At 40.8% G+C, this 23,046-nt stretch overlaps 1 protein-coding gene across 1 annotated transcript in view; it reads right to left on the bottom strand.

Moving 5' to 3' along the window:
• Positions 1 to 23,046, bottom strand: part of PIBF1 (progesterone immunomodulatory binding factor 1) — a 93,625-nt gene that overhangs the window by 46,213 nt on the left and 24,366 nt on the right. Inside the window, exon 11 of the mRNA XM_081907310.1 lies at positions 2,792 to 2,957. Coding sequence (XP_081763436.1) covers positions 2,792 to 2,957 — 166 coding nt within the window. The remainder of the gene's footprint in view (positions 1 to 2,791; positions 2,958 to 23,046) is intronic.

Below are 23,046 nucleotides of genomic sequence, written 5' to 3'. Positions count from 1 at the left end.
ACCATTTAACAAATTAGTAATACCAAAAGGTAAAACCCAATTAAATGTACGTAAATAAAAAACATAAAAATAAAAAATTATCCATACATGCTTAACCTTAGGTCCTAAACAAGAAAGTTCAGTCCAAACAAGAAAGCCTTACAGTGGTACCTCGGGTTACATACGCTTCAGGTTACATATGCTTCAGGTTACAGACTCCGCTAACCCAGAAATAGTGCTTCAGGTTAAGAACTTTGCTTCAGGATGAGAACAGAAATTGTGCTCTGGCGATGCGGCGGCAGCAGGAGGCCCCATTAGCTAAAGTGGTGCTTCAGGTTAAGAACAGTTTCAGGTTAAGTACGGACCTCCGGAATGAATTAAGTACTTAACCCGAGGTACCACTGTACAATGCTTCCAGAAGACATATATCAGGAGTAACCAACTATGAACTTCCTTGGGTGCCCACAACAGGTCTCAGTAAATATCCATTTTGTGTTTTTACCATGCCCCCACAGAAACCATTTCAAGTTATGCTGTGCCCCCACACTTCCAATTTGTGATATAACATGCCACCATAACAGCTATTCTGTGATTGGCACCAAAGGCCCTTCCTTAAAATTCTAAATGTGTCCACTGGCCCAGAAATGTTAGTGACCCCTAGCATATAGGCTTAGATATGCAAATGAAGGCAAAAATATTAAAATTATTAACCATCTAAAATGTACTATTAGACATTAGAAATGTTGTTGTTGTTCAGTCATTTGGTCGTGTCCGACTCTTTGTGACCCCATGGACCAGAGAATGCCAGGCAGTCCTGTCTTCCACTGCTTCACGCAGTTTGGTCAAACTCATGCTGGTAGCTTCGAGAACACTGTCCAACCATCTCATCCTCTGTCGTCCCCTTCTCCTTGTGCCCTCCATCTTTCCCAACATCAGGGTCTTTTCCAGGGAGTCTTCTCTTCTCATGAGGTGGCCAAAGTAATGGAGCCTCAGCTTCACAATCTGTCCTTCCAGTGAGCACTCAGGGCTGATTTCCTTCAGAATGGATAGGTTTGATCTTCTTGCAGTCCATGGGACTCTCAATGGGACATTAGAAATATGTGATAATAAAAACTGTTAGGAGAATGATGGCTAATTGGCTAGAACCCTGAACAGGAAAATTTTGTTTGCAGGTCCTACTTGTCTCCTTTCTGCCAATATACTATGCTGGGAAAAACAGATGTTCTAAGTGTTGCCACCTGTAAAGTCAACAGAACACAGCTGCCCTCTTCTCCAAAATGACCTTTTAATGTCTACTGACAAAATAAATAGTCTTCATTTGCTTAGAATGGTTTCAACAACAGTGAGGCACGATTAGGATCAATACTTGCCTTAAGCAAATGCAGTCCTATTGTTCCTCTTTCAATTGTTTCATGTGCAGTTGCTCTTTAGCCCCAAATTGCAATGATGCAGGTCCTTACCAGCCAATCACCACTCTGATGGAAGGAGGGCAACGGCGATGAGGAGTCACATCATGGGACCTGCCCACACTGAAACAGCTTACGGAAGGTTTTCTTTCTTCTTCTTTTTTTAAAATAATTTTTATTCAATTTTTCGTTATACAAATTTACCATAACAAATCATTTCCACAGATTTCAACTTTTTGACTTCCATCAGCTTCTCTGTCAATCATCCATATTCTAATTTTTGTTACGCAATCCCTAAATTTAATATTGCCTTTTAATATACCCTTCCTATCCTGTTTTCCTTTTTTACAATACTCCTCTAACTTTCACAAAGCTTCTTTAAATCCCACTAGCGTTGTTTGTTCATCACATATACTTTCCAGATATTCTATAAATTTCCCCCAGTCCTCAGTGAACTTGTGATCTCGTTGATATCTGATCTTCCCAGTTAATTTGTCCAGTTCTGCATAGTCCATAAGTTTCAATCTCCATTCTTCCAGAGTTGGTAGATCCTCCTGCTTCCATTTTTGGGCCATTAATATTCTTGCCGCTGTTACAGCATATTGGAAAAGTTTACAGTCTCTTCTGTTTATCTCAGTTCCTGTTATTCCTAAAAGAAAGGCTTCTGGTTTCTTTACAAATGTATATTTCAACATCTTCTTCAGCTCATTATATTTCATTTCCCAGAAACTATTCACTTTCTTACATTCCCACCACATATGGTAAAATGTCCCTTCTTTTTCTTTACATTTCCAACACTTATTACATGTTTTATACATTTTTGCTAGTTTGACCGGTGTAATATACCATCTATATATCATTTTCATAACATTTTCTTTTAACGCACTACATGCTGTAAATTTTATATTTTCCTTCCATATCTTTTCCCAATCCTCCAATTGTATATTATATCCAAAATCCCTGGCCCAGTGGATCATCACCGACAACTTCCTCATCAATCGTATGCCATTCCAACAACATTTTATACATTTTGACAATATCTTATAATCATTGTTTATTATTTCTGTTTGAAATTTCGATTCTTTTTCTGCATACCCACTATCTTTAAAATCCTTTTTAAACATTTCATTCACTTGAAAGTAATGCAACCAATCAAACACATTCTTTTACTTGTTCATACGGCTTCATTTTCCATTTTCCTCCTTTTTAATTATCAGTTCTTCATATGTAATCCAACTCCCTCTCATATTGATTTCCTTTACACTCATAACCTCTAATGGGGACAACCAGTGTGGGACTCTTGGTTCTAATAGGTTTTTATACCTATCCCAGGGCAACGGCGATGAGGAGTCGCACCATGGGACCTGCCCACACTGAAACAGCTTACGGAAGGTTTTCTTACGTACCTCTAGTTTTCGCTGATATTTTTCACATTCCAGCTGACACTGCGAAAGGTTCTTGGAGGTTTCTTCTTGCATCAGCTGTAGACGTTCGCTTTCAAACAACTTCAGTTTATTCTGATGGAAAAGTTCGGCTACTTTGCTTTCTGTGCTGATCTGCAGTTGTCTGTACCTAAAAACACCCAAGGGAATAAAATGCAAAATAGTCAAGAAGCCCAGCAAAGTCAATTAGACAGGAAACAATTTATATCCTTAGTATTAGGATGATATGGTTTTGCTGCAAAGAGACAATGGAAAAGTGCACTGCCGGGGATAAAGTCAAACTGTTGGAGAGTCACAGCACCTGCTGTGGCTGCAGAGAACAAAATAGGAGAGACATGTTTTACTGCAGCTGAGGCAGATGATGGCATCCAGTTTCACTGGTGCAGATGCACCATGGTGTATCTTCTCTCTGCGCTCCTCCCAGTGGTCATTCCTCCTCTGGTCATTGCTGTGTATACATGGCCTGACGGTCTTGTCTCCAGGCACAGGGTAGTGACCTCTGCCCTGCCCTATAAAAAGCATTATTCAGAATAGCAGTTTGCACAAACCACTAAAGACAATATTAACACAATTAATTTCACATTAATTCAAAATCCAATTAAAACCATCTAGTTTAATTAATTCAACAAAATGGATTAACATGATCCAGTGATACCAGCTTCTCAAAGTCTGATAGTCATTTGGCAAGCATCTTAGATACGGCATTTAGTAACTACTTCACTTTTCAGTAACTTCTGAAAGCTATGGATGGGCTTGGTGAAATGATACCAGTTTCCCAATGTCTGGTTTAAAGTCACTTAAGCAGGAGTTTTAAATCACAATGTTTAGCCACCTTGTAGTCAATTTCTTTGCTTGAAGAAAGGTTGGATGACCACACTAAAAGCACATTCCACCAAATACGATATTGGGAATGCAATAAGGAGCTTCTTAATCACTTTCCATAGTACAGGATAGAGAGAAGAAATCCCTCCTGTAACCAAAACTCCTGGTACGATTTCATCAACTTTGACTTCAGACCATTGTCTTTTTGTAGCTCAGTTAGTTCTTCCTCCCCTACCTCAATTTCCTCGGCATCTGAAAATAGATTTGTCACCCAATCTGGAATTACCATAAAAAGCCCTCTAATTGCTCAGCCATATCTTTATGTAGCATATCCAAACTGTCACAAAAAACTTACAGATCGTCATACTGTATCCCATCTTTCTCTTCTGGCTCAGACAGACTCTAGCCTGGTCGATTGTAAATAAGCAAGAACATGCTTCAGAGACCCCTGCTACTCCCTTGCCCAGGGGTAGGCAACCTAAGGCCGGATCCGGCCCAATTGCCTTCTCAATTCGGCCCACGGACGGTCTGGGAATCAGTGTATTTTTACAAGAGTAGAATGTGTCATTTTATTTAAAATGCATCTCTGGGTTATTTGTGGGACATAGGAATTCATTTATATTTTTTTTCAAAATACAGTCCAGCCCACCACATGGTCTGAGGGACAGTGGACTGGCCCTCAGCTGAAAAAGGTTGCTGAGCCCGGCCCTTGCCTCTTAGTGACCCCATGGTAATCCCACTGCCCCCTGGGGTGAGGTACCATCCACTTTGAGATCTGCTGAGTGAGACATCTATTAGAAGGTTGCCACAGGTACAGCTAACACAGTTTAAAATACTTGATTTTCCTAAACTTGGGGTTCTCACTCCAAGAAAAAATTAGGCTTTTTGTCTCCCCTCTTTGTGTTCTCTGGAAACTGCAAAAGTTCTGTCTAGAACTGCCAATTCTTAATTAAATATTTTCTAGCATATTTCATGACTGGATTGTTTAAATGCAATAAAATTAATTACATTTAGAAACAGGAACCATCTTCCTAATCTTTCTCTCACACCCCCATAATCCAATGTAAAACCAGATTAAGAGATAAAGAACTCCACCTTTCTACAGTTTAAAACCCCAGGCAAAGATTGTCATGGAAATAAAAAAGGGCTCTTGGTGCTTCAAAAGAGGTGCTCAAAACCTGGGCTATCAAGTACTGTGCAAAACATCACTTTCACAATTTTTCCTGTGCGGAAGAAAACTGTATGAAATTAATGTGCATAGATTCACATGTATCCATTACACATACTTGCAGTCCAGAATTTGTGCATGTAGAATACACTTACTGGGAAAGCCACAGCCTTTAATAGCTTCTCAGTTATATATCCATCAATAGCACATTCTTGCTAAACGGGCTTCATTCAGAAATGATAACCTCAAAGTCGGATATATAATAGATATATTTAAAACATGCTTTAGTCATCTGTGCTGATGGAAACGCTCTGGAGAGTTAAGGCTAATTGGAAAACATTTTCTAGACAAATAACAAAGTGATGAAATAATCAATTTTGAATTGAGAGCTCACTCCATTGGCTCGGCTGTGATAGGCCAGCTCTATCAGGAACCTCCTGCCTCTGAACTATGCTGGCAAGTCAATATGAGAACAACTGTCTAGAAATTGGTGCCTGAGTTTTGAGTTTTATTTTCCTCTCCTCTCATTGTCCCTTTTCCCTTTTGTGGAACGCCTTCCCTTCAGATGTCAAGGAGATAAGGAACTACATAATTTTTAGAAGACATCCTGTATCAGGAGGTTTTTAATGTCTGATGTTTTACTATGTTTTATATATGCTGTAAGCCGCTCAGAGTGGCTGGGGAAACCCAGCCAGAAGGGTGGGATATAAATAATGTTTGTTTGTTTGAATGAATGTAAGCTTGAGCATAGGGAGTGTCTTGTTTTGATTTCATCTGCAATGGGGGCCTTTTTTGGCTGGAGAGCAGAGTAAAGGTAAAGGTAAAGGGGGCCCGGACCATTAGGTCCAGTTGTGAATGACTCTGGGGTTGCGGCGCTCATCTCGCTTTACTGGCCGAGGGAGCCGGCGTACAGCTTCCGGGTCATGTGGCCAGCATGGCTAAGCCGCTTCTGGCGAACCAGAGCAGTGCACGGAAATGCCGTTTACCTTCCTGCTGGAGCCGTACCTATTTATCTACTTGTACTTTAATGATCTTTTGAACTGCTAGGTTGGCAGGAGCAGGGACCGAGCAACGGGAGCTCACCCTGTCGAAGGGATTCAAGCCACCACCTTCTGATCGGCAAGTCCTAGGCTCTGTGGTTTAACCCACAGCACCACCCGTGTCCCTGGAGAGCGGAGTACAAATGCTCTAAATAAATAAAACAGAAAACTGGGAATCTCTTGCAGCAGAATGTGCAACTTTAATCTAGTTTGAGAAATGCTGAATTGACCAACTAATGGAATATCCATAGAAGTCCATTTCAAGGGCATTAGGTAACCTAAAGTTGACCCCCCCCCCAAATCCTGCAATGAACTTTAGCCCAGTAACCTGTTCTTAGATATCAGCTTCTATTGTCCAAATAAGCCATTTGCTTGGCCATACAATCTCATTTAGCATAAGAATTGTTTCTCTGTGTATGTATTGAGTTTGTATTGTGGCTCCTGTAGCAATATTCCATGTAAGTGAATACAGAAATAAGAGGAAGATTTATACTACTATTTTTTTTTTGGCAACTGCAGCTACAATTCCCAGTAGATGACAAACCCTTAGTGCATGTTATCTTCTTTTAAGTACTATTTCTGTTGTCCAAAACAGTAAAAGTGATTTAAACTGAAGTTCTTGCCAGATGTTGCATTTGCTTCCCATCTAGTAATTAAACATACATAGCGTTTTGCATTTTGGTTTAGTAAAATCTCTCTTTCCGACAGACTGAGGAGAAGCTTACGGCTCTGTTAAAGCCTCTTGCTGTAAATGCTGTACCATAATCACTGCTTTAATGCCCTCTGCCCCACCACTACCAGGAGCTACTGGGCCAGAAACATGGAAATGCAGCAAAACAACAAACATGCAGAATACAAAAGGAATCAAAATTAGAAATCCATTTATCACCACCAACACAGCATCATTATGCAGAAAAGGAATGCAATTTTAGAATACCATTACTAGGCAAGGGCTCTTAGCCTGCAGAGAAATGTGCATGAAAGTCGCACTGAACGTAACGGAAATGAAACTAAATGCATACAGAACTAAAATCATGAAGTAAATTAAATTAAAATAAAGTAAAATAAATTAAAATACATAACAATGAGTAAATTAAATAAAAAATGAAATTATTTATTCCCATTCATTGGTAACTTTGACCAGGGACAGAAAACATGACTGCCTAGAAGCCACACAAACAAATGGGGTTTGGTAATAATAGTAACTTCTACAGAGCTGCTGTTACCTCAAAGACTGAACTATGATCTAATTTACCTCAAACATTTTTGTCCTCTCTTACCATGTTGTAACACTATTAAGCTTTGCTGATTACAATGGAGACTTTGCTCTTCAAGTGAAATAGCTGGGATTTATTTTCTTAACCTGAGCTTGATATGTCCAGTGTTCAGGCTGTTTTGTCACTGTGGTAATATTTTCAACTTTGTGCAAACATTTGTTAACAGAAGAACAGCATGTAATGATCTCCCTGGCTATGGCAAAAAGTTTTGAAGCAAGCTCACCAATAGCTTATAAGGCGGAGGAGCATTAGTCTGTCACCACAAGCACAAAGAAATACTTCATTATCTACATTTGGGATAAATCCTTTCAACGTGACAACAGTCAGAAGATCCATCAAAACAGCAGTCACATTCTAATGACTGCCTCTTAAACTTTTTGAATGCTGAGCAGCTCCGCTAGTAGCTAAATAGTAACCTACGTCATTGCCACTCTCCCAACATGGCAATAAACATTTGCAGTTTATTTTGGCATGTGATAAATACACAGAATTGAAGAAAGACTGTGTAAGTCTCATGCACAAAGAAAATCCACAAACCTAAATCTGTTTCTGAAGGAACTGGTGATAAAATAAACAATTAATATGCTAAATAGCATTTGTTTTTAATAGTAAGTAGTCTTCTATGATCCTTCCTTTACTGTGTATAGTGCATCACCGTACACTGATGGGCTAGGGTATTTTATTATTATTATTATTATTATTATTGAACATGGGAGTTAGTGCTCTTATAAGCCAGATATGATCAAATATCAAATCGGTGAAGTGTCTCTCCAGGATACAAATTATGAATTTACACATGGCAAATATTAAATTCCACATACAGCATATATACCTATGTATTTCTATATACCACAGATCTAAATACGTTGAAGTAAAAATGTTGAGTGCTTAAAACTATTTCATGAATGTCTTTTCTTTTTATTAAAGGTGTTTCTACCAAGAGATTGCCCTTCACACTGGCTAAAAAGACTGGTTCGTCCACATTTGCATGACTAAGTCACACGTTTGAAGGCTTCAGGTGTTCGTGTCGCAATGAAAATAAAACAGAAATATGTTGTTTTGACACTTCACCATGACCATCGCTGCCAGAGAAGTTTGGATTACAACAGAGGTATGAGACTTCTTGGAAACCGGCCATTTTATGTACGCCTCCCTGCGTGGCTGGAAATCTGAGTGTCCATCAACATTCTTCCAGCGCAGCTCCATCCATGTTCAACAAGCACCTGCTTGCTTTGCAGAATGGAATGATGTTGCAGTGTAATGAAGCTGGGGAAAGCGGGAGAGGTTGTGGCAGATACAGTCTGCCGAGTATAAGGCGACACAGGCTACATACATTTCCAAAGTATTCCGCAGCACGCATAGATAGTTTACAGCAAGTTAGTAATGAGATTGGCCTTTCCTTGGATCTACATGCTGTGAGAGGCACCCACGTGGGTTCCTTTGCTGGGGGGGGGGGGAGTAAAATAAATAAATCAGATCCCAGTCTTTTGATCAGAATAGAAGACCTCTTTTTCTCCATTGTCATCTCATAACAACAACCAAAACCCTAACAAGATTAATCTAAAGTGAACTTGTGAGTGAATAGAAATTATAAGCAATGCCACTTCTTCCAACAATTAAATGAGCTGGAAATACTACTCTTGGCATGTTAATATTCCTCATGAGGCCCTTTATGTTTCCTTATACCTCTAGAATTGGTAAGAAGTCTTCTTTTGCCAAAATCAAGTACCACAATGTGGCTATGTCCGTCATAAAACATCTCAGCTGTAATATCATCTGTGGTCGTTGGCTGGAAAATGAACCACTGAATGAATGCAGTATTTTTATTTTTTTGCCTAAGCTGAAGATGCTGAGTATGCCCAACAAATGGGCTGATAGGAATCCCAAGCATGCATTTAAAGAAATCCAATTCAACTCTCTCGTCATGATTTTTAAAAAAGGAATGCGATGTGATTTAAGCTGAACCAAATATTGCTTCTTTAAACACATTTACTGTTCTAGCACCCAACAAATTTCAATATCTGCTGTTGTGAATAAGCTCCCAACCGATTACTCCAATGCAAATGTGAACCTTAAAAAGATTCCCCATTACTGCCACACAGTATATATACTACAACAGGTCTATTTGTAGGGTACGACATAAGTGAAATATCAATGTAGACTTCTAAATGAAAACAACCACCACCAAATACTCATGTTACGAAAGTATTTTTCATTATGGACCAATATAGTTTGATCATAGATTATTTAACTAACTATGTATTAGGTAAAGGCAAAAGTACCCTTGACCGTTAGGTCCAGTCGTGGCTGGCTCTGGGGTTGCGGCGCTCATCTCGCTTTATTGGCCGAGGGAGCCAAAGTACAGCTTCCGGGTCATGTGGCCAGCATGACTAAGCCGCTTCTGGCGAAACCAGAGCAGCACACGGAAACACCCTTTTTCTTCCCGCCAGAGCGGTACCTATTTATCTACTTGCACTTTGACGTGTTTTCGAATTGCTAAGTGGGCAGAAGCTGGGACCGAGCAATGGGAGCTCACCCTGTCGTGGGGATTCGTACTGCCGACCTTCTGATTGGCAAGCCCTAGGCTCTGTGGTTTAGACCACAGCGCCACCCGCATCCCTTTTAGTTATGTATTAAGCTACACATAAAACAATCCTACTAATTTTAGCAAAGCCACATTTTCCCCTATTGTTTCCAATAAAAGGGCTAGAAGCCATGGATAAATAAATTTCAAAACTAACACGTCATGTTAAAATTAAAATGCTATACATGCAAGAAGCTTACCGGGGGTGGGGCAGAATTCTAAACAGAGCAATGCCTTTCAGGTCTCCGTGTACAGTGGTACCTTGGGTTAAGTACTTAATTCGTTCCAGAGGTCCGTTCTTAACATGAAACTGTTCTTAAGCTGAAGCACCACTTTAGCTAATGGGGCCTCCTGCTGCCGCTGCGCTGCCGGAGCACTATTTCTGTTCTCATCCTGAAGCAAAGTTCTTAACCTGAAGCACTATTTCTGGGTTAGCGGAGTCTGTAACCTGGAGTGTATGTAACCTGAAGCGTATGTAACCTGAGGTACCACTGTAGATACAAGGTCAATTAACTTAAAGGGAAGGCTATTCCTGACACTTGTGTCCAACTTTGTTTGAAAATTGCTTCCTCTTTATTGTGAGATTTTAGGTATTTTTAATCTCTAATTTTTAGTGTGGGCGTCTCTATTTGCCAGGCTTGTGGTCTTATCTAAAGCTTTAAATTTCAAAGTTATTTTTTTTAAAAAAAAAATTCTGCATGCTATCTATTCTAGTGTCATTTGTTTTTTCTATATTTAAGTCAACCAAGAGCCTCTGTATGAAATATTCCCCCTTGCATTCCCTGATGCCTCAGACGTTCAGCTTGCCAAAGAATTGAAGTCTAGTGCTCAAAAAAGAATAAGCAGATCTCCACTGCATATTTTTGGCTGAATGCGCTCTTGAAAGATAAACCTAGAAAGATTAAATTAGAGATTTCAGTTCCTAGTTAGACACACTGTGACCTTTCCTTTCCGCCACACAATCTGTTATTGTGGTGATACATTTCTGTCATTCCTACCCCCCCCCTTCCCTGATGGCTGGGTAAGGAATCCCTGGACTGTGTGTACTATCCTGGATTCTTCCACCCAAGAGGCAGTTGTATTTGTTTTCCGCCAGCTTCTTTCCTTCAACTCCCACATTATATGACCCACATGAAATTCAGAGAACCCACAAGAGGGGACGGATGCAGTGTGTGTGTGTGGGGGGGGATCTGTGTTTCAAGGTAGCCAGAAGCTAGGAAATGGAGCAAGACACAGCATTTATAATTCAGGAAAAGAAAGAAAGAAAGAAAGAAAGAAAGAAAGAAAGAAAGAAAGAAAGAAAGGGGTTGCTTGAATCAGCTTTTGCAGCAAGTAAAACCTACTATTGTGCAGAACTGTTTCTTTTGCTGGGGAAAGTAAAATACAAAATCTTAATTAAAAGTATATGCAAAATTTTGAAGAAAAAAAAGGATAACGTGCAATGAATACAGGGTATTATTGAGATGATTTTAAAAGTCTTTTGTCAAAGCACCACTCACATATTGTTTTTGCATACTGAAAACTCTCTCTCTCAAATCCTGCGGGCCTCCAAGATCACCAAACCTAAAGAAAAACCCCCATGAAAACTTGTCACCAACAGACATCAAATCACTCTTTCCTAGTTGTTACCTGCTGGCACCCAATTCAATTGCTGCCTACACTCTCTGACACCACCACCGTACGATGTTGGTATCCGATACATGCTTAACACCTGCCCTACCAAAGCTGACCCTAAATGAACCTGCTATGTGATCCCAGGTCTCAGTTGCTTCATGCACCAAACTGGCACTTTACTGCAATCTTTTTCTGTTGAGCATGTTCCTGTCCTATAATATGTAACTTTATTCATACTTGTTGTTCTCCTGGCCTTAATGCAGGGGGGTTTAACCAAGATCTGGCTATTTCTTTGATTGAGCTCAGACACTGGAAAGCGCTCATCTTTTACTTGGTGCATCCCTCTTCCCTAAAGTATTGAGAGTCAGAGTCACTTCACAGGGAGGCCCACAAACAGTTGTTGGGTTTGGATGGTTCTTCCTACTCAAAAATGGGACACAGTACGCAAATCAGGCTCTTTTGTATACATACGTGTAGATATCCACACATACAGATATCCACACAAAGCGTTACTTTAGGTGTGTGCTGGGTGGGTGAACACTGACTGCTTCTCCATATAAGGACCAACATCACCCATTAACTATATATACTGGGCCAAAATTATTATCATTTCTATGCAAAGATCCAGCCATTGCTTATCAGATGGCTCTTTAATTTTTGACTGATTATAGGATCGTGAGCATGATGAGACTAGATTCAAGCTAGATAATTCAGAGACACATGCATATTTTATTTGACCCATTGGTGGGTTTCATACTCCCTTAAATTTTTATCTCTGTTTATTTGTGTGTGTTAATGTTGTACTAAAGGCATTATGTACTGTTATTGTACTACAGTAGTGACACTGTTTTCTATGTGAAGTGCTTTGCGCAAAGATGAATTTCTGGGAATATGTGGTATATAAATAAATTGACTCTGTCTAGTTAGAAGCCTGTTAAACTCATTGAATTGAGTTATTAGTATACAAAACCAACATTCATTGGCAAATCTGAAATAAAAACTAATAGGTGCTCAAAAATACTGATGGCATCCAGATGCTAGAACAAATTGCCGATAAAAATCACAACATCTGGACCATCATTGAATCGGCAATGATCAATTAAGCAATGCAGAATGCTCAAATCCTGCACAGAACACATAGTACATTTTAGTTTAATAAGTGCAAAGTTGTAGTTAAATCCAGTGAGACCTAGGCACATTTATGTTATAAAATCAGTTCTGTTTAATCCTCATCCAGATTTTTATATCTAACAGCATCCTTTTAAACTGGGTGCGGATTGAAAGGATAAAGCCTAATTTCCAAAGGAGGTTCTGCATTGCTTCAAAAAGCCAGGGCAGAAAATAGATTTGGGCAAGTTCTCTCTCTTCCTTCTCTGTCGGTCAAGATGATTTCCAGTTCTTTCTTTGGAACAACAACCTCTCTGCATCTTCTTCCATTTCCTCTGAAGCTTCCATCTTAACTACATATTGCAAAGCACAAAAGAACTAGTCTGCTTTTATAGTTAAGGGCTGCAACTTTATGATTGGCTTCACCATTAAAACGGCACACATGCCTACAGGAACAGATACAAAAATAAAGTATATAGAGATCTGACATTAACTTCCAAGAGATGACTGTAACAAATACAGGGTGTGTGTTGCAGCACAAGTGAGCCAAAATTAAGCCATCTCCCGTGTCCCTTCAAAGAACCATCATATAAAAAGGCAGACCAGGCAGTGGGGAAGGGAGAGAATTATTATTTTTTAAAGCCAATACAATCTTTACTGTCCCTCACTACAGGTTCCCTTTTATTTTTGTCTATTACCACCGCTGGAGAAGAGAAGTGAGGTGCATTCAACATAGGAAGGACTCAGTGAAAGAACCTGCTTTATAGGCCAGCGGCAATACTTGATTCAACAGCACCTCAGGCTGGTTATGTACCTGAACAGGTAGAAGCCTACCTTCCTGGTACCACTTACCAACACAACTATCACCTTATACATGAAATAAATAATCTGTACTGAGCTTCAGTTTACTGGCTTTCATTCAATACATCACAGGTTCTAAACAGAAGTTCAACGCTTCCCCAACCTCTCAATTTTGCATCCCAAAACTGTTTAGTATTTTCACCAGATTCTAATGGACAGGATCTAGAAGCCTCCTTGGCCTTCTGATGAAATCTGTGCAGTCTCAGAATGAAGGTTTGTATTGGTCCTGAAACCTGCACTATTCCGTTGCAGTAAACTTGGGGCATTTGTAAGCTTAAAGACTGCAAAACTGTCAAAATTAATCTGGGTAGAAGTCATCTAGTATAGAGATGAATTCACATGTGCTTATATACAAATTACAACATTGTGCATGTCCGAAAGCCATGATGAGTAAGATGAGCTTTCATATGTCACCAGTGAAGGTTTGGAAGGATAGTAGTTAAAATGGCACAAAGCAGTTGTCATTTATCAGCTCAGGGAAAGCATATCCAGAGAAGATAAATTACCAAAAGGATTATGAACACAGGGGATGCCATCAGGCTTAGGAACATTTGAAAGAAAATAACGCCATGACAGAAAGTTGAGCTCCACTACGTTGTAAGTCCTGGGTTAAACAATAAAAAGTACAACTTGGCAACGTTTCCAATGGAAAAACCTGTTGAACAACAACAACAAAAACTTCAGTTGAAAGAAAATGCACTATATTGATTAATATGCTTACACAAGCAGATATTTCTATAGGCTCCAATTCTAAGCAAACTGAAATGCTTATAATAGCTCTAATCCATGGGACACTGAGAAGTAAATGTGCGTAGAATCAAGGTGCTAGCTGTAAAAAAAATTGAATGTAGACACATAAACAAATCTATCACCAGCATTACAGACCACCATGGAGATATTAAAACTTGTAAAGGTTCTCACAACCACGTCAGTCCCATAGTAGCAACTTTTCTAAACATTTTCCCATACAGAATTCCATTTTTCATTCCATTTACCAATTATCTGTAAGCATGTGCATAAACGAGAGAGGGCAACCGATAATACTGTTTCATTTTTTTTCTGCGAGTCGACAAGCGCCCAGTTGTGACAGATCAGACAACAGAATCACCACCACATCAAGTCTTGTTCAGAAAACAACAAATGCACAATTCTTTTAAATATTCTTATAATCACTCTATATAACCTGGAGACATCAACACCAGCAAACATTGGTTATTGCTGCAACTGACCATAAATTTTTAAGTTTCTACAGCAGGGTGCAACATCCCAGTACCACTGCCAAGATTTAAAACGTTTTTGGAGTTAAACTAAAACATGTATAAGATGAGTCATTGTGGCAGCAGAATATGTACTGTAGGAAATAAAAGCTCATTTACAAGTGGGAGAAACATACTCACACTTCATTGGCAGTAATTTATGGAACTTCCGCTCCAGTAAACATAATATTTAAAATTCTGGAAAATGTGTCTGTTTTCACTGCTGTTTTTATTCACAGATCTAGGATGACATTACAGAACAGTCCTTATGGTTGTAGCGTTTCTTTAAATTGTTTTTAAAATTATCATCCAGCTTTTATGAACTGCCATGGCTTTGCTTAAGATCAGAGTAAAGAGGGGAGCAAATTTTCCCAGGGAAGACTAAACTGAACAGGTTATACAAACACACGCACCATTACTTCAGTTAATTGGCCCAGAGTTTGTTTTTTCCAAATAGAATTCCAGCTTTTAATTCTTTGTAGGCTCTACAATTCACTTCCGGGGCTCCCATTTAGCTCTACAGGACAAAATAAATGGGCTGCAATTGGAAAGCTCTGGAGGAGAGACAATAACCCACTTCAGCAAGCACAGATTTAACCCTAATTCCAATGTTGTCCCCCAACTTGAGTACACATGTTTACTTGGTTTGTTATAGGTGCATTGCTGCCACTCACTGTCACACAAAAAGCCAGTGTTGTGTTTGGTGGCAAAAAAGAGCAGGGAGGGGAGAGGAAAGAAAACAGAGAAATAATGTGTGCCATCCTAAATTCCTTGAAGGAAAATCAAGATTAAAATGTAGTTTAAAACACACACACACACATTGGAGATGCCTCTATGTTCTTGATACCAGGAGGGTGGAAGAACCAACTCTATTCATAATAAAACCCATGTCCCTGCAATATACAGGAATTCACTCTGACCCTTTGTCTGTTCCACATATCATAATGATGGACATGTTACTAGGGTAATATAAACACACAGCTAAAAGAGTAACATAAACATAGTTATGAGAATAAAAAAGGTAAAGGTACCCCTGCCCGTATGGGCCAGTCTTGCCAGACTCTGGGGTTGTGCGCCCATCTCACTCAAGAGGCCAGGGGCCAGCGCTGTCCGAAGACACTTCCGGGTCACGTGGCCAGCGTGACATCGCTGCTCTGGCGAGCCAGAGCTGCACACGGAAACACCGTTTACCTTCCCGCTAGAAAGCGGTCCCTATTTATCTACTTGCACCCGAGGGTGCTTTCGAACTGCTAGGTTGGCAGGCGCTGGGACCGAAAGACGGGAGCGCACCCCGCCGCGGGGATTCGAACCGCCGACCTTTCGATCGGCAAGCCCTAGGCGCTGAGGCTTTTACCCACAGCGCCACCCGCGTCCCTCAGTTATGAAAATAGACAAGAGTTAATCATGCTGCTATTATATACCACCAGAAATTTAAAGCTGCAATTTGTTTTAAATAGGATTTCAAGGACTATGAAAAGTAACTTAAATCACCACTAGGATGCATTGTATATACGGTATTTTTCGCCCCATAGGGCGCACCGGCCCATAGGGTGCACCTAGTGTTTTGGGGGGGAAATAAAGAAAAATAATTTTATTCCCCACCCAGCTAGAGCTTCCCCCGCGGGAGGGCTTCCGCGGCTTGCGCAGAGCTACCCGAAGCCCAGGCGCGATTGCTCAGCGCACCGGCCCCTCTCACTCTCCAGGCTTCAGCAAAAGCCTGCATTCGCCCCATAGGACGTACACACATTTCCCCTTCATTTTTGGAGGGGAAAAAGTGTGTCCTATAGTGCGAAAAATACGGTAATAGGGAATACTACATAAGAATATGTAGAAATTGAGTGGTATCCAGCTAAGTGGTTCCACTAGCACAAGGACTTTTAGTTGTATAATGGAATTTCTCTATCTTGTCTTCTTCTCATGTGCACCCCATAAATCTACTCCAGAAGGCTAGAAAACCCCCATAGCAGATTTAGAGGGTAGACGGGGACATTCCATTGTGTAGCTAAAAGTCCTTGTGCTAGCAGAACTGTTTAGCTGTATACCGCCCTATGTTCAAAAATATATATGCTCACAACTTGAGGTTAACTTTTAAAATTTTAAGTGCTCCAGTTAGTTTTACCATGAGGGTAGGATATAACTGTCCTGTGTCTTTTACTGATTTATTATCTGAATTAATCAATAATAAAATAAAGAAATCACCAAGACTAACTGTTTCTAACTAGCAAGTCACACACATTTCTGTTGTTGGGCAGGGCATATTTCATTCATGTATGTCTCCTTAGGCTCAGAAGTAAACTAAGCTTTAACAGTCTTATCTTCAAACATATTAATATTTTTTTGGCAAAAGCTGAAGAAACAGGCACATTAGCTAGAAACATAGCTTGATGCTATTTTAAACACCATAACCGCTTTCCAATTTAGTCATTTTAAAATCATGGGATACTCAAAGGTCCTGCAACATCACAAGACGTACAACCTGGTATCTACTGAAATCGTCTTGTTTCCACTCTGGTTAAGCAGGCAGCAAACCTAACTTTTTCTGAAGTCGTAAATTGTTAAGTTTTGAAATGTCCATCTGTCCATGTCAAAATATGTATTTTAAAATGAAGATAAAACACTTCAAGTTCCAACTGTGTCTTTTGCCATTAGAAGAACAATCCATCACAGTTTATCCTAGATCAGAGCACATTTTTCTTTAAAACATAAACAAAAAGCTCACTAAATAAGGGTCTATCTGTATGTAGTATGCAATGCTAGTACTATTCAGGAGTAGACCCACTGAAGTTAATGGACATGGCTAACTTAGGTTCATTTAATTTCAACTGCTCTACTCTCGAGTAGGACTTAGCCGGATCCAGCCAAATAACTCTGCCCTCCCTTTTTGCACCTCTGTTAAAATGGCTAATCTGTTTCAAGATTGCGGAGCCTGCCTATGCAGAAGCATGCCTCAGATTTAGAAGGTACAGTGGTACCTCGGGTTAAGTACTTAATTCATTCCGGAGGTCCGTACTTAACCTGAAACTGTTCTTAACCTGAAGCACCACTTTAGCTAATGGGGCCTCCTGCTGCCGCTGCATGATTTCTGTTCTCATCCTGAAGCAAAGTTCTTAACCTGAAGCACTATTTCTGGGTTAGTGGAGTCTGTAATCTGAAGCATATGTAACCTGAAGCGTATGTAACCCGAGGTGCCACTGTACTGGTTTTAAACAATGTGCTTGGTGTTGGTGCCCAATTGATTAGCCACCAAAGATAATATTGGCGAGTCTCCAACTTCTAAGTTAATATACATATATGAGGGGCATCTTTCCTGTGCAAAACATTCTGCAAAGGAGACCATTCTGCAGGTGCCATAGCAATCAGATATCACCAGGAGGGAGCCCTCTCAATACAGACACCCCAATCACGGAACTCTCTCTCTAGAGCTGCTTATCTAGTGCCTAGAATGAAAAGTTTTAAGTGTCAGCCATTTGCACACACCTTTAGTTGATTTTCGCCATTTGATGCCATGTTGATGCTGTTACCTTCATTGTTTTATTATCTTTTTCTCTAAGCCACTTTGAAAACTGATTTGAAATTACCGGAGGGGAGGGGGGTGAGTTAAATATATATAATAAATAAATGCTTCCTTTTGTTTTTTGCAGGTCAAGTTTTTGCCCCACTGCTTTTTAATAAGCCTTTGTTTTCCTTTTTAAAATAGCAGTTGGTGAAGCTTGCCTTGGATTAAAGCCAAGGCCAAAAGCTCAACCCTCTGGATTCTAAGCTCAGTCTTTAGGGAGGAAGCGTTAAACACCACTCTTTTAAAGAAGAGAGATGCGAAGACTTTATGCCAAATCCTGGTACTGTTGCATTTTGGGCTCTTTGTCCATCTGTATGCAAATGTGTTGCCAAAGTGGTAGCTACTTGAGTCAGAAGGCAACGTGAAAGCAAGTCATCTTACACCTCTTAAGCAATAAAAAAACCCAAAACCACAGCAGTGCTAGGGTGTTCCGACTGCAGAATACACATCCTTGAATTTGTGACAGTGTGACTTCCAAGTCTCCCAAGGCACAATACTACAGTGGTGCCTCGCAAGATGAAAAGAATCCGTTCCACGAGTCTCTTCGTCTTGCGAAGCAAGCCCATTAGCGGATTAGCGCTATTAGCGGGCTTAGCGGATCAGCTGATAAGCGGCTTAGCGGATCAGCTGATAAGCGGCTTAGCGGATCAGCTGTTAAGCGGCTTAGCGGCTTGGGAAAAAGGGGGGGAGGAAAACCCCCCCGCAGGAACTTGCAAGACATTTTCGTCTTGCGAAGCAAGCCCATAGGAAATTCGTTTTGCGAAGCACCCCCAAAACGGAAAACCCTTTCGTCTAGCGGCTTTTCCGTCTTGCGAGGCATTCGTCTTGCGGGGCACCACTGAATAAGATATTTTCTCAAGTCAGTTTTCCTTACTGTCAAGGGCAAAAAACTCCCACAAAGGGAGGCAGGGACAGCTTTATTTGTGGAGATATTTTCCATAAATGTTGCCCAAAGAAATTGTGAAAGCAAAATCAAACCAAAGCAAAGCAAAGCGACAGGTTCCAGCTACAGACACTAGACATTATGGAACACTGAGGTGAAGCAAGGTCAGAGGTTGATGCTCCTTCTGCACTATTGCCAAAAATTTCTATGCTGCATTCATGTCCCATTAATAATAGTTGAAAGGGTCTCTTTTTGTTAAAAAGTCAAATGCCATCATAGAATGAAGGCAGGATAGCAGGCAGGTATCACTATTTTCAGACTGCTTGGATTTTTCTTTAACTTTTAGATTCAGGATCAGACTGTTTCACAAATAAATGGAGGCTTATGGAGACAGTTAAAGAGTACATCTCCTGCAATAGTTAGTACACAGGCTGAGATCCTACCTGCCTGTGGACTTTCTCGCCAGAGTGGTGCATGCTCTGGTTATCTCCCGCTTGGACTACTGCAATGTGCTCTACGTGGGGCTACCTTTGAAGCTGACCCAGAAACTACAACTAATCCAGAATGTGGCAGCTAGACTGGTAACTGGGAGCGGCTGCCGAGACCATATAACACCAGTCTTGAAAGACCTACATTGGCTCCCAGTACGTTTCCGAGCACAATTCAAAGTGTTGGTGCTGACCTTTAAAGCCCTAAACGGCCTCAGTCCGTATCTGAAGGAGCGTCTCCACCCCCATCATTCTGCCTGGACACTAAGGTCCAACTCCGAGGGCCTTCTGGGGCTTCCCTCACTGCGAGAAGCGGAGTTACAGGGAACCAGGCAGAGGACCTTCTCGGTAGTGGCACCCACCCTGTGGAATGCCCTCCCTGTGGAACGCCCTCCCATCAGATGGCAAGGAAATAAACAACTATCTGACTTTTAGAAGACATCTGAAGGCAGCCTTGTTTGGTGAAGTTTTTAATGTCTGATGTTTTATTGTATTTTTAATATTTTGTTGGAAGATGGCCAGATGGGCGGGTTATAAATATATTATTATTATTGATCTCTTATTTAAATTGTTATGTGGTTTTAATTTATATATATATATATATATATATACACACACACACACACACATATATATATATATATTAAACAGCTCTGATAATTTTAATGGAATTGTGGTATACTGGTATTTTAAAGAAATAAATAAATGTTAACTAGTCCAGTGATAGTCCATAAGGCATACTATCCAAACAGCATTATAACAATTATAGATACTTAGGAAGTTGAGGTAGTTTTAATCTCTTTTAGCATGTTAACTTTTGCCTGTTTTAAGGTACTGTTGTAAAAGTTTCTTGATTTTCTTCTTTTATTTTTGAAGGGTTTTTCTCCCAATCAAGTAGTGTATAAATTTTATGAAATAAAGATAAAAAATAAACAGCATGCTTAAAAGTCTGCCCACAGTTTCAAACATAGTTTTACAAGTACAGTGGACTGTCGGGTTACGTTACCTTTGGGTTGCGAACGTGGCAAACCTGAAAGTGTACACTTCTGGGTTTCGCCGCACACGAATGCGCAGAAGTGCTCTACTGTGCCGTGCACAGAAGCGGCGCCTCATGTTGTGGACTTTTCGGGGTATGTAAGGACCCCCAGAACAAATTAAGTTCGTATCCGGAGGGTCCACTGTATTTTGAAGTTCTAAGAAGATATTCCATATGACAATGCTACATCTTTTTGATGGGGTCTGTGATGAATTTGTAACCTACAGTGGTGCCTCGCAAGACAAAATTAATCCGTTCCGTGAGGCTTTTCGTATAGCGGTTTTTTCGTCTTGCGAAGCAAGCCCATTGACAGCTTAGCGGATTAGCGCTATTAGCGGTCTAGAGGCTTTTAGCGATCAGCTGTTAAGCGGCTTATCAGCGGATCAGCTGATAAGTGGCTTAGCGGCTTAGGAAAAGGGGGGAAAAACCCGCAGGAACTCGCAAGACATTTTCGTCTTGCGAAGCAAGCCCATAGGGAAATTCGTTTTGCGAAGCGCCTCCAAAATGGAAAAGCCTTTCGTCTAGCGGGTTTTCCGTCTTGCAAGGCGTTCGTCTTGCGGGGCACCACTGTATAAAATATACATGTTTAAATGCATAGCTACAGCTGAACACACATTGTGGAGCTTGATAGCTCATGAAGCGGTCAACAGCTTGGGTTGAAACATGTTTAGTTTAGCAGGACAACACTTCCAGTTGCACAAAGGAGGAAGGGTCCCATGATTTACACCAGATCTCCCATCCATCTGCAGCCCTCTGTGCCATACCTTGCTCAAGAGTCTCCCAACCCAGGAATGCCTTTTTGGGGTGGTTCTGGGGTATTATGTTTCCTATTACAGTAATGATTTGCTGGCTAAGAATTTATTTTTCCTAATTAGTGTTTGCCTTACGTTGCCTTACACCTTACATCAACAGATATTTTCCTTTTTTAGAACTTGTGATTCACCTTAAGCAATAGTTTTTGCAATTGCATAAGCACAGAGAACACAGCTTTTCAGGCTGGTGTAAGTGATCAATTGCTTCAGAAAAAGACAAGATTCTATAACTAAAAAGAGCAGATTTTAAAATCTATGTTTGAGTTTTAGAATATGCAGAGTTACTGTTCAATTATGGTGCTAATTTTGTTTCTGTTTAATAAACAGGTATTGGACTAAGAAACTGATTTATTAGTCACCAGAATAAAGTTATAATAATTGCACTGACTAGAAAATTAGGTGTTAGTTACACTCTTCATCACATGGTTTGCCAGAGGCATTTCTTAACTGCCAGTCAGGCTAGGCAACATTCCATATACTTTGTATAAACAAATATGTTTGGAAGTTTCAGTTTATACCAACATTGGTAACTAGGGCCTGGTTAGCAACAATACACTTTTGTCTTTTTGATCAGTCCTGAACACCCCAAGTACGTGCTCATACAAAGAAATGTTATTTATTGATTTGGCTGCATGTTACATCTAATCCCGTTGAATCAGGATGGCTTCAAATAATTAACACTTCCTTTCCCTTTGGTTCTGCCCTCTCCCCTCCGTATCTTCCACAGATCAATTACAGTGGTGCCCCGCAAGACGAACGCCTCGCAAGACGAAAAACCCGCTAGACGAAAGGGTTTTCCGTTTTGGAGGCGCTTCGCAAAACGAATTCCCCTATGGGGTTGCTTCGCAAGACAAAAAATATATTGCATCCCCCCGCGGGGGGGTTTTCTGCTTTTTCCGCCCTTTTCTTAAGCCGCTAAGCCGCTTATCAGCTGTTCCGCTGATAAGCCGCTTAACAGCTGATCGCTGGAAGCCGCTTGACAGCTGTAGCGCTAATCCGCTAACCAGTGTTTCCCAACCATGGGCCTCCAGCTGTTTTTGAACTACAATTCCCATCATCCCTGACCACTGGTCTTGCTAGCTAGGGATGATGGGAGTTGTAGGCCAAAAACATCTGGAGGCACAAGGTTGGGAAACACTGCGCTAAGCTGTCAATGGGCTTGCTTCGCAAGAGGAAAAAACCGCTAGACGAAGAGAATCGCGGAACGGATTCTTTTCGTCTAGCGAGGCACCACTGTATCTTCATCAATCAGGCAAACTTGCAACAATATTTCATGCCTACCACTCCATTCTTTTAAATCGGGGATCAGGAACCACCAGTCCGTGAGACTGTTTCAGCCAAGCCACATCCACCTGTCCTATACCGGACATCCTACATGGGAGCAGGTTGGCTGAAAGGTGCACCACAGGCATTATTAATCGATAGTGCCTGAAAAGCCTCTTGCACGCTGCTCCCCAAGGGCTTTGTGAACGTGGAGTGCAGGGCTTGCAAAGCACTTTGAACTGCACTTCCCAAACACCTGGCAGCTCGTTGATTGAGCAGTGCTTTGCAAATGCAAAACACTCAAGGAGCTACTGAGTGTTTGGGACTTGCTGTGCAAAGGGCTTTTATGTTCAGCACTTCCCAATCACCAAGCACAGGGCTTGAAAACCTCCTTGCACTGCGCCTCCCGAGTGCCCAGAAACCAGTGCATTGTTCGACATTTGGAAAGCGCT

Source organism: Podarcis melisellensis (genome assembly GCF_964234715.1).
Source record: "Podarcis melisellensis genome assembly, chromosome: 4".
Taxonomy (NCBI): Eukaryota; Metazoa; Chordata; class Lepidosauria; order Squamata; family Lacertidae; genus Podarcis; species Podarcis melisellensis.
This window is presented reverse-complemented; position numbering and strand designations above follow the sequence as displayed.